Genomic DNA, 12,500 nt, shown 5'->3' on the forward strand with positions numbered 1-12,500 from the left:
GCCTGTGATCCATACACACGCTGACATTGATGGATCGGCGACCCTATCGATGGCAGGCCGGCTCTTTCATAAGCAGGAGTTTGGAAGTCAAAATATCATATCAAACTTGAGCACCTCCAACTGGAAACGTTGAAGGCAACCCAGCGAGAACCTGTGCCACCGCCGGTATACTGAGGTCTGTGCATAGATAGCTCGGGGTATGAAATATTCCTATAGGTAGATAAGGCAGCATATAAAATGGCTGCGATGGGGCCGGTTTATTGGGTTTAAGATAAACCCACAACTTGAAATGTGCTGACAGTTTTGTTCATGGGTCGTAAACACGAGTAAATTATATAATAAAACAGTAATCATAAATAAATGTAGATAAATATTGTTTTTTTTACATCTGTAAGCCTGTATGTTTGTCTGAAATATAAATGCTGTTGCAATAGTTGTTTGCGCCTATATTCTGTTGCAATAGACAAAACAAACGTTTTTTTCCCACAAACATGAATTAATGAATAATTTTCCAATATTAATACCCCATGTACCCCAACAGGCCAACACAGGAAAAAGACGACGTCTCGGGGAAACTTAAAGATTGGGTTCTCCTCAACGGTGGTGTGTGCCAAAAGTAAAACCTTTCCTTTAATATTTAACTTCTGACAGGACGATCACATGCCTCTGGCGCCGTCAGAAGCGCTTTTATCAAGAACAACAAGGAGCGGGTCTCCCTTATCCCGACCGGGCCATCGCTGGGTAAATGTTGCACACACACTGGGCCGGCCGAAGACAGGGAGCTGTGTATCTAATCACCACACTGCTCCTAATGCAATCTTTTTCGAGGGGGGAATGCGAGGTTCAATTCTCCACTGCATGGTGGACGACCCTCTCACATGGTGCGCCCCCGTGACGTCACACCGGCCCTAGACAGAGAACGCTTGCATGCGCGCACATGTGCACACAGGCACAGTCCCATTCTGACGTGCGCGGGCACGTGGATATACACACTCGGAGCAGAGCGCGCTCGCCTTCGGTAGTAGAAGCAGCTCTACGCTAGCGAATGAAAGCAAAGCGGACACCTACCGTCTCGAGAAGCGGCGTGAGGCTCAGGCGGCTCGGATCCTCTAGATCCCTCTAGAACCGTGCTGGGACCCTCTAGAACCATGCTGGACTGACCGCGGAGAGGCGACTACGATCAATGGCTTGGCTTTGAAATCGTTAACAATTTATCGGAAAGGAGGCTGAGACGGAGCGAGAGTGAGGGAGAGAGGGAGAGAGAGAGAGAGAGGGAGAGAGGGAGAGAGAGGGAGAGAGTGAGTGGTGTGAGGAGTGGGGATAAAGATTCTTTCAGCGATGGAACTTACAATGGAAAACATTGGAAACCTGCACGGCGTGTCTCACGCTCACCAGACGAGCGACTTAATGAACTCGCCGCACGCGCGCCAGTCGTCGTCGCACCGGAACCTGGTGTCGCACGGGCGCTCCGCCATGGTGTCCAGCATGGCCTCGATACTGGAGGGCGCGGGGGACTACCGCACGGACCACTCTCTGTCCGGGCCCCTGCACCCCGCCATGACCATGTCCTGCGACTCGGGGATGAGTCTGAGCAGCACCTACACCACCCTCACGCCGCTGCAGCACCTGCCGCCTATCTCTACCGTGTCGGATAAGTTCCATCACCATCCCCATCCGCACGCTCACCACCACCCGGCGCACCAGCGGCTCTCGGCGGGCAACGTGAGCGGCAGCTTCACGCTGATGAGGGACGACCGGAGCCTCGCCTCCATGAGCAACCTCTACGGCCACTACCAGAAAGACATGTCCGGCATGGGCCAGTCGCTGTCGCCGCTTTCCAACGGCCTCGGCTCGTTGCACAACTCCCAGCAGTCGCTCGGCGCCTACGGGCCGACGGCGCACCTCTCCAACGACAAGATGCTCTCGTCGGGGGGCTTCGAGTCCCACGCGGCCATGTTGTCCCGGAACGAGGAGCACCTGGCCCGGGGTCTGGGCGGCCACGGAGCCGGGCTCATGACGTCGCTGAACGGCATGCACCACCACAGTCACCCGCACTCCCAGGCGAACGGCTCCATGCTGTCGGTGGAGCGGGACCGGCAGACGGTGGGAGGCGGGCAGGGGGGCGCTGGGTCGGGCCAGGTGGAGGAGATAAACACCAAGGAGGTAGCGCAGAGAATCACCGCCGAGCTCAAGCGATACAGCATACCCCAGGCCATCTTTGCCCAGAGGATCTTGTGTCGGTCCCAGGGAACGCTGTCCGACCTGCTACGGAACCCTAAACCCTGGAGTAAGCTCAAGTCGGGCCGGGAGACCTTCCGGAGGATGTGGAAGTGGCTGCAGGAGCCCGAGTTCCAGCGGATGTCCGCGCTGAGGCTAGCAGGTGAGTGAGGAGGCAGCCCTGAATCTGACCGATGTGAGGTGATCAATGTGGAGTCAATGTGGCGAGACTGTCAATAGCCGCTCAGAGGGACATTACTGCAAGTTATTGGTCAATAGCATCGAGTCAAACTTCACCGGGACAGTGGGCTGTTCGGTTTGTTCGGTGTGGGGATCTATATATGAGGATTGAACTCCCGTCATATGAAGAGAGGCCTTATGGTTGTGTAGTCAGGCGGTGTGGTTCTAGTACTATAGCTCTCTATAGCTCTACAATAGAGCCACACACACACGGTTTATTATGGGAAAACAACATCGCAACATCGAATTCTCTACGGATGGACGCTACAGAGAGGTTGAAACAGAAATAGGCCTACACAACGTGTCTCTCTGTGTGTCTCCTTTTCTCTCTTACACACACACACACACACACACACACACACACACACACACACACACACACACACACACACACACACACACACAGGGACGTGTTCGTGTGAAAAAGAGAGAGAGAGAGACAGAGAGCAAAAAGTTAAAAGTTAAGACGAGGTAAAATAAATACATGGAAAATGATGTAAGGCCTACATTTCAGGAAACGTCTGAAAGTGCTGGCGCCCTATCATCAGCTTGATTGCATCTTCCCCCTATCACCTCAACAATAGAACAAAGCTTTAGGTCGGCCTTGATACAGGCTCACAACACGGGCCACACAACACACACACTGCGCGCACACTGCAGTTCCGCTTTTCTCTCAGTCCCCATAGCCGGATAGAAATAATTTGTAAAAATCAAAAAAAAATCTATTTTATATTTCAACTGTCGAATTGGTGAAAGCGTAAACAAGGAGGGTGTGAGGGACGCGGGGGCCCCACGGAGCCGGAGGAGCGTGACCCCTGCTGGGATCGATACTCAGGCACCGCCGTCCCTCTGCAAAATGGCGCTCTGATAAATGATCGATTCGGATTTGGAAGACAGCGAGAGAAGCAGATGTGTCTTTCCCTGGGATGGACGTTATGAACGACAATAACACCCGCACGCTGTTTGCATTGTGTCGCAAAATGCTGAATCTGGATCTGCTTTAAAAATGACATAACAGCGAGAGAGAGAGAGAGAGATGGATAGGCTATGTCTGTATATATATATATATATATATATATATATATATATATATATATATATATATATATATATATATATATATATATATATATAAAAAAGTATAAAATATAAGTATATAAATATAAGTATTTCTATGTGTCGCCTCCCTCGGATTCCTTTTGGCGTGCGTGTCATTCGGTGGCTGTACGACCAGGCCCGTTGGCGAAAGCGCTCGTAGATTAACCGTCCGCTGGAAATGTGTTTCCAACTTTAGAACCTGAGATACTAAGAACCCGATGAACTGAACGCAAATGAAGAGCTGTGACATTTGCAGTGTTAAAAACAACGATAACAATGCCCCCCCCCCGCCCCCCCACACACACACACACACGCATGCACACGCACACGCACACACAAACAAAACACACACACACACACACACACACACACACACACTCATTGATGTTTTGTGCAAAGGCCTCGTTTAGACGTGCACTTCCAAACGTCAATCTGCGCTTCTCTGTCGTATTTCAGCAGACAGTTCAATTAAGCAGATATAGTGGCATATTTTAGTTCCAGTCGATGCGCTATTGAAAAGCACTTAATGACATGTAAATTGTTCCTTTGCGCATTTAGTGGGGTTCTGGTAAATAAAGATTTAAACACTCCACAATTGTCTCTTTAAGTGCCACTGTTGTTAAAGCTAATTGGGCAGTAGGGTTTATATCTTCCTACCACCTGATAACCGCTATTTCGCGCGCGCACACACACACACACACACACACACACGCACACACACACACACACACACACACACGCACACATTATAGGCTATGAGAGCGAGGGTGTGTGTGTGTGTGTGTGTGTGTGTGTGTGTGTGTGTGTGTGTGTGTGTGTGTGTGTGTGTGTGTGTGTGTGTGTGTGTGTGTGTGTGTGTGTGTGTGTGTGTGTGTGCGTTTGTGTAGTATGATCCTTTGTGTCCTGAGTCAACGGCTGAGATTCATAGTGAGTTTGGATGTAAAAATGTATGTAAAAATAATTATACATCATCATTTATTTATTTTAATCCGCTGGGATCTTTAGGTGAATATTTCCTTTATCCGGGACTACTCTGTGTGTTGATGCGGCCCTCATAGAGGCGGGTTGCGATGCCTCTCGCCTCGTGAGGGTTACCTTGCTGCCTGCGGCCTGATGGCGGCTGAAATGACAAATGACGTATGTAAATCGCTGAAGCTATACGTTTTACTTATTGCATTTAAAACCGTCATTATCGGAGGTGCAGATGTGGGCTGGGCTGACTGGGAGTGTGTGTGTGGGGGGGCGGCGAGGGGAAGGGGGAGGGGGAGGGGGGGTTGTAATGTTGAAAGGGAGGCTGGGCAATACTCGGTCGGCCACATCAATCAATAAATTCAAATTACTATTCCAAATTCATCACAGTCACACAAATCAATACAGTTGCCCTGCTTAGCTAATGCGAAAACGCCAGAGTCTGCACACTCTCATGACGATCCCCCCCGGACGGAGGAGCAGAGCGGGGACAGGCCGGTAGGGGGCGCTGGTTATGGGGGTGGGGGCTTGTTATGGGGGTGGGGGGCTTGTTATGGAGGGGAGGGGGGGTTGCCATGGCGGAGCTTGTTATGGGGGGGGGGGGGGGGGGGGGGGGGGGGGGGGAGGTGGGGGTTATTGGGGGGTCTGCTAGCCGGTGCCCTTCACGCTCAACGTCTCCTACTCGAATTAGGGCAGAGCTCGGTGCCTATCGGCTCTGCCCCCCCCCCCCCCCCCCCCCCCCCCCCCCCCCCCCCAGGTCCGACCAGAAAGTGCAAATATGGATTATGTGACCTAAAACCCAGGGCAAATTAATACCCAGCACACTTTAGACTATGCTCGCCAAACCATCTTACAAACCAATGTAGTTCTAAGCTCTAAGTGCAGGCGGGGATATTTTATCGTGTGAACAAGAGGTGGCAGAGGAGACACGGCGAAGTCTACGGGGCCTTTAAAGATTGCATTAACGATGAAAACAATTCGTCCATGCATCTGTGTTGAATTCCACACTCCATCTCAATGTATTTGGTTGGGTCAATAAAGCCGTGATCGATAAGGATAGCCAGTGCATCTATCAATTATCCCGCCTCAGCACTCTCTCCCATTGGTCTCTCTCCCCCCCAAGAGCAAGAAGAGAGGCAGGGGAGGGAAATGGGAGAAAGGATAAAGCCTAATAAAGCCTTATTGCACACCTCTTTCTCTCCTCTATGCTGTAATCATATTAGATTTGTTGGTTGAAGAGAAGGCCCTCTCCATACGATATGCCCTCTGCTTATACGCACATTATGTTATGGACAGTGACGGTCATGCTAAACAACGTCGCTAACGTCTGAAAACAAGATCTGCATTACTAAGTTTATTGGGAGATCAAGATTATCGCTCACGTTTTGTTGTAGCCGACCGCGGAACAGTAAAAATAAACACAAATACTTCGCACCGCCTGCCAAGAACTTCCGATTCACTCCGGAGAAAAGCGCAGCGGTGCCCATTATACTGTGAATGGGGAGAGCACGTGCCGGGGTGAGAGGTCAAACACACGAGACCCGGAGAAGAGTGGAGCGCGCCTGTGCGGAGGCCTCGGATCAGGGTTCAGCGGAACGCGAGCAGCGGCCCCGTGTCATGAGGACACGTGGGAACGGACTTCCTCCAGAACCCACCGTTCTCGTGCGTCGTCCGGCTCAGAGCTGCCGTGTCGCCGTGATTCCCTCGCATCACAAACAGTCGCGTGATGCGGCGTGGGGAGCTGACCAGGGTGCTGAAGAACAGGACATGCGGTTTCTTTGTCTTCAGCACGCAGTCAGTGGTTTAAATGAGACATTCTGACTGATATAGACTTAGCGGACCACAATTAAAAGGCTATTTCTCCAGGTCACTCCCTCCCCACTCTCCCCCATTCCTCTCCCTCTCCATCGCTACTATATTCTCTTAGCGGTCTCTCCATTAATTGGCGTCTAAATGTCTCACACATACAGGAAAATCTAAAACAGCACAAGTGTTGTTGCTGGGTCATTGAAGCCCGGCTGATTGGATAGGGTATTAAGATGTGGTTAATGCGGAATCATCCGAAACAAGGTGTTTTTTTTCATGGAGAGATGGCTTGATGATCGATTGGTCTTTAATAATTGATGAGAGCGGGTTGACAGGGGAGCGGACAGGCAGCTGTGGTTTGGAGATGCTGTTTGTTAAGCACGACTGCGTGTACTGTAAATACTTGGACATGCAAGTGGGCCTGTGGTAATAAACCACCTTATCGAAATGTCTGTGGCCTTCTGGATGATCTAACAAGCAAACCGACTGGAATTTAAATAAAAAATTGCCTATATTAATTGCATTTTGCGTATTTGAGTCAGAGTTCCCACACAGACTATTTGGATTGCTTTCCGAGCAACCGAACTCAGACACCGATCTGACTGAAAGCAACAGAAACACATCATATCGCCTTGCCCGTCGCCCCGCCAATTCCTCCTCTCTGGAGTCTATGTGACCGGGATGTAGAGTGAGTCTGCGCCATAGGCGTTGTTGGCCGATCTGGCGAGCCCTGAATCTGTATCGATTTCCATTCCCCGGCCTTTCCTTTCCATCTCTGGAGCTGCGCCATGCAGTCACAGCTCCCGCTATCTCCCTCTCTACCCCGCCCCCTTCCGCTCCACTGTGCAACACCATTTCACCCATTAACACCCACCCTTCATAACACACGGCAGAGTGAGGAATAAAAGCATGCTGTTCCCCGCCTTGTTGAATTCTTTCCCTCCCGTTTCCCTCCGCAACATTCGACATTGGGTCTGCTTTCTTTGTAAAAACACCCCCTCTTTCTCCCCTCTCTCTCTCTCTCTCTCTCTCTCTCTCTCTCTCTCTCTCTCTCTCTCTCTCTCTCTCTCTCTCTCTCTCCCCCCTCATGAATATCTCATGTATGTGCTGTGTGATACTATACATGCAAGCTGCATATGCTGCACAATACAATTTGCAAACCTATTGTAGATACACAGTGGATGCATATACAATGCTTATACAATGCACCCATGTATCCCCCCCCCCCCCTCTCTCTCTCTCTCCCCCCCCCCTCTCTCTCTCTCCCTCCCCCCCCCCCCCCCCCCCCCCCCCCCCCCCACCACCACCACCATGCATGGACCTATGGGAAGCATGCTTTGCAATTATAAATGCAGCAGACCTGGCTGTGTACAATCTAGAATAGCGTATTTTCTTTTTAAGATGATCAATTCGAACGCTGCTCCGTCGCCCCCTCGCCAAACCGAATCGATAGGAGAGAATGACCTTTAAATCAAATTGCTCTCAGACTGCACTGAATGCACGAGACGAGCCTGGAAGGGTTAAATGGCACTGCGAGCTTTACCTGTTTGCAAAAAAAAAAATGCGCCGCAATGGTTATCAATTAGCATTTATTATAATGAAATAATATTGGTCACGCGTAGTGAACTCATTGCACTCAGGCCTAGGTCATAGGCAGTGGTATCCTACCTAACAAGAACTGGTTTGTGTGAACCGTGGACCCAGTATGACGAGCGGCACCAGTACTGATAGTCTACCAAGAGCCCATCACCCCCCCCCCCCCCCCCGCGCCCTGAGCCGCTTATCGGAGCCTCTGACAGGCCGTCCTTTATTAACGGCCCGATAATGGCTTGTTTAATGCGCGTTTGGAGCGAGGACATGGTCGACGCAATTAAAGGACAGAAAGAAATCGTAGTTCTGTTCCATTCAAAGATCAGGACGTTGACTACAGCTCCCCGTTCTGTTCTCTAACATCCTGATGGAGAACCGCATCCTGTGCACCGCCGCTTGTCAGCTTCAAGTCATCCAATCAAAAACGGCAACGAACAGACGATCGATTTATCTTCAACCGTGCCAACTTACAGGATATCATTTTGGAGGATTCAACGATATCCACATAAACCTTTTATTATTGTCTCTGTAGGCCATGTCCATATTGCTTTGGTTATTTCCTGATGTTGTCAGTTCACCGCACTCTGTGGTTTGAGGTACACACACACACACACACACACACACACACACACACACACACACACACACACACACACACACACACCTGTGCCATCTCGTTTCTTGCAATATTCTTTTTCTATTGGTATAATTGCTTACAATTATTCCAATATTGGAAGCAATATTTTGTGTCCACGATTGGATTATTCTAATTATTATCATTTGTAGTAGTAGTATTATGATCATTGTTATTATTATTAGCCAAATATCGAGTGTGATAACCACATTTAATTATTTTATTATTATTTATCAAAGGCACATTTCTCACCACTAGAAAAAAATAGACCTGCTTTATGCCTACATGCAAACTGCTGCTGAGACCCGCAGTAAGTCAACATAAAGAGTTACAGTGTGATACTGAAACCCAACAGCTGTAATAAATAGGCCTACATCTTCCCAAAGTGAATCAAGAATTATCCGACCTGGTGTTCAGCTTAATGCATTTATTCAGCGTCGACCCCAGACAGCCCAGTCTGCGGCTTACACGCGGTTCACTATCGATCCCCCCCCTACCCCGGTGCCTTCCCGGTGCCCCCCCGGTGCCCCCCCCCCCCCCCCCCCCCCCCGGTGCCCCCTGTTCGCCCCCTTTACCGCAGAAGAGCTCGCCTCAGTCGGCCCACCGCCCCTTCTGCCGAGCAGCCTCTGGATAGAGGCTGGTGATCAGCGGTGGAGAGCGTTAGTCACCGGCCTGGTGGTAGTGGTGAAGAGTGTTAGCAGTAGGCCTGGTGGTATTGGTGGTTAGCGTTAGTCACCGGCCTGGTGGTAGTGGTGAAGAGTGTTAGCAGTAGGCCTGGTGGTATTGGTGGTTAGCGTTAGTCACCGGCCTGGTGGTAGTGGTGAAGAGTGTTAGCAGTAGGCCTGGTGGTATTGGTGGTTAGCGTTAGTCACCGGCCTGGTGGTAGTGGTGAAGAGTGTTAGCAGTAGGCCTGGTGGTATTGGTGGTTAGCGTTAGTCACCGGCCTGGTGGTAGTGGTGAAGAGTGTTAGCAGTAGGCCTGGTGGTATTGGTGGTTAGCGTTAGTCACCGGCCTGGTGGTAGTGGTGAAGAGTGTTAGCAGTAGGCCTGGTGGTATTGGTGGTTAGCGTTAGTCACCGGCCTGGTGGTAGTGGTGAAGAGTGTTAGCAGTAGGCCTGGTGGTATTGGTGGTTAGCGTTAGTCACCGGCCTGGTGGTAGTGGTGAAGAGTGTTAGCAGTAGGCCTGGTGGTATTGGTGGTTAGCGTTAGTCACCGGCCTGGTGGTAGTGGTGAAGAGTGTTAGCAGTAGGCCTGGTGGTATTGGTGGTTAGCGTTAGTCACCGGCCTGGTGGTAGTGGTGAAGAGTGTTAGCAGTAGGCCTGGTGGTATTGGTGGTTAGCGTTAGTCACCGGCCTGGTGGTAGTGGTGAAGAGTGTTAGCAGCAGGCCTGGTGGTATTACTATGACGCCTACAAGAAGAGCGTGCAACATGGTGATGATGATGTGATGATGAGGATGATGTCACTGATAATTTCTGTTATGGGATCAAATAGTTTGAAATGTTTTTCTGCTTGATTTTTCAACGTGCAGTTTGGTCAAACGAGGGCCTACAGAACCATCCAAGCATAGCTATACTTATCCCTTTCTAGAATAATAAATGCTCACGCTGGTTTTTGAGGAAGAAGAGAAGAGGAAACTGAAGCTTTCTCTATGAAGCATAAAGATTATAGGCGTCATTACGGTCATGCGTAACAGGTCTCCAGTGATGTGGATGTCCATTCCAGTCTAACGCGTTGGCTGCAGGCCTAAGAAACATGCGAGAACTGGTTTCTTATTAACTCGGCCAAATAATGCAAGTTCAAATCCGCTCACCCGGTACCCTCAATCACGCCCATAAATGGCTGAACGCTTTCATTATCTAAAAACTCATAAGGAGCGTGATCATCGCAAACAGCAATCTTTATTGATTATCGAATTTCTGGCGCCCTGTAATGTCTCAGATTTTATTACTAGGGAAGCTAATAACACGTGGTGCAGTGTAAAACGGCATCGAATATTATTCCCTTTAATTCCTGATTCCATTGGATGCATATTTTATGCAGGCTATCTTAAATAAAACACAACTTAATATTGCATTAATATTAAATGGCATAACGCGTCATCGGTGGCCTTAACGGTCTCGTTTAATTGATTTCAGGCCGTGATAGGAATTAACTCACCATAACACTTAAACCATAATAGCTAAACAGGCCCGTGTGGTTCCTGGTGTGAGTGACCGGGTACCGGTGGAAACAGGCCCGTGTGGATCCCGGTGGAGGGTGACCGGATACCGGGGAACCGGGAGAGGGTGACCGGGTACCGGGGCTCCCGGTGGAGGATGGCCGAGGCGGGACGGCGGGGAAAAGCTTCGCAGCCGCCTCGTGACGAGGCCACCAAACACACGGTGGCACTTCATCAGTATATTAACACCAATTCTCGCTCATTACATTAAGGAGTATCGAGCCGGGAGTGTGTTGGCAGTGCCCTGCAGCCTGGACGGATAAATACTGGAGAACCGCCTTTTAAATGCTCGTCGCATCGATACACACTATCAATCTTCATGGGCCGGACTTAAAACCTTAACCGGTATTATTGGCATTGCGAGCCAACCATGTTTTGCTGTGAAACTAGAGCATATTGATAGATGGTTTAATTTATGGGTTTATGATTAAATTATAAAAATATATAAAATAAACGACCGAAAGTGAGAAGGGCCAGCAGGCCCCTCCACTTAACACGGGCCGTGTTGCCTCAGCATTCAACGGGGTCTATAGCTGGCCTGTTTATTGGTCGTTTATTTAAATTACAAGTTAAAGGTCGAATGCATCCCATAATGCACGAAGAACGCAAGGAACGCGTGTCAGGGTGGGCATTAAAGACACAGACCTACACACACAACCGGGCACCATTGGAGGAACAATAATGACCGCTCTGACCAGAGCCATCGTGACAGAGAACACAGGTCTGATCAATCCGAGATAAACGTCCTCTTTTTGATTTCCAATAGCACAGGACATTAAATAACAGGGAAAACACAAACCAAAGGGCCTGCAGCTGGGATGGGTTCAAACGAGCTGAGCAGCCGTTAATTTATTAATCAAAGGCCCGTTTGTATCCCTGGTCAATTCATTAATAATCATACTAGTTCCACGCTTTGATTTGAATATGCCGTGCTATTTTACCGTCCATGTAATCCTGGTTTGGTTTCTCCTTCCTACTGCGACTCCATCCCCTCTCCTCTCTCTCGCCTCCTCCCCCTGCAACGCATAATTAATTGGAAGAACCGAATTTCACACACGAATTATTCACGAATCTATCGATCGTTATCGATCACCTGGGGGGCTTTCTCTTAGCCTATCTGGCGTGTTGTAATGCAAAGAACATGTCATCAGAAAATAAAATGTCGTTTTATAATCTAGAGCAGATGTTCAAAACTACATTTGAGCATTTTTTCCGGGGTAATTGTTGGGTTAATGTTATATTTTAAGGTTAAGTAATTTGCTTATAATTAAGTCTGGATTAGGGTGAAACCTTTTGTTTTTAATCCGATGTCCTCTGTGGTTGACATTTAGGGAGATTGTGGGTAGATATAAAAGCTAAAGGGTCTAAATAAAATAAAAAGGGGAATAAAAAAATAAATAGAAACAGAACATCATTAAAAACATTAATTCTTCAGTGATCTAAATTAAAGGTTATTGTTTGGCCATCTTCAGCAACGACTTTAGCATGACCAAATAAATCACTATGTTATTGGGCTACTGATGGATCCATATATATACAGTACGTATAAAATATATATAAATATATGTATAAATAAAGAATTGAAATAAAATATATATAAATAAATAAATATAGATATATCTGGCGCCCGATAGCAGCTCAATGCGGGCATAATTCATCAGGTCCCGACAAGCCCTCGCCTCAGCATGCAGCGTGTTTTCTCCGTCCTCCAGGAACGCTGAGAATATC

At 48.8% G+C, this 12,500-nt stretch overlaps 1 protein-coding gene across 1 annotated transcript in view; it reads left to right on the forward strand.

The window, feature by feature from the left end:
• Nucleotides 1-1,338: 1,338 nt before the first annotated feature.
• LOC307077722 (hepatocyte nuclear factor 6-like) overlaps nt 1,339-12,500 on the forward strand; it is a gene marked incomplete at both ends in the record, with an annotated part of 16,664 nt that continues 5,502 nt past the window's right edge. The window contains one exon of the mRNA XM_079739185.1: nt 1,339-2,380. Coding sequence (XP_079595311.1) covers nt 1,339-2,380 — 1,042 coding nt within the window. The remainder of the gene's footprint in view (nt 2,381-12,500) is intronic.

Source organism: Pollachius pollachius (genome assembly GCF_949987615.1).
Source record: "Pollachius pollachius genome assembly, chromosome: 7".
Taxonomy (NCBI): domain Eukaryota; kingdom Metazoa; phylum Chordata; class Actinopteri; order Gadiformes; family Gadidae; genus Pollachius; species Pollachius pollachius.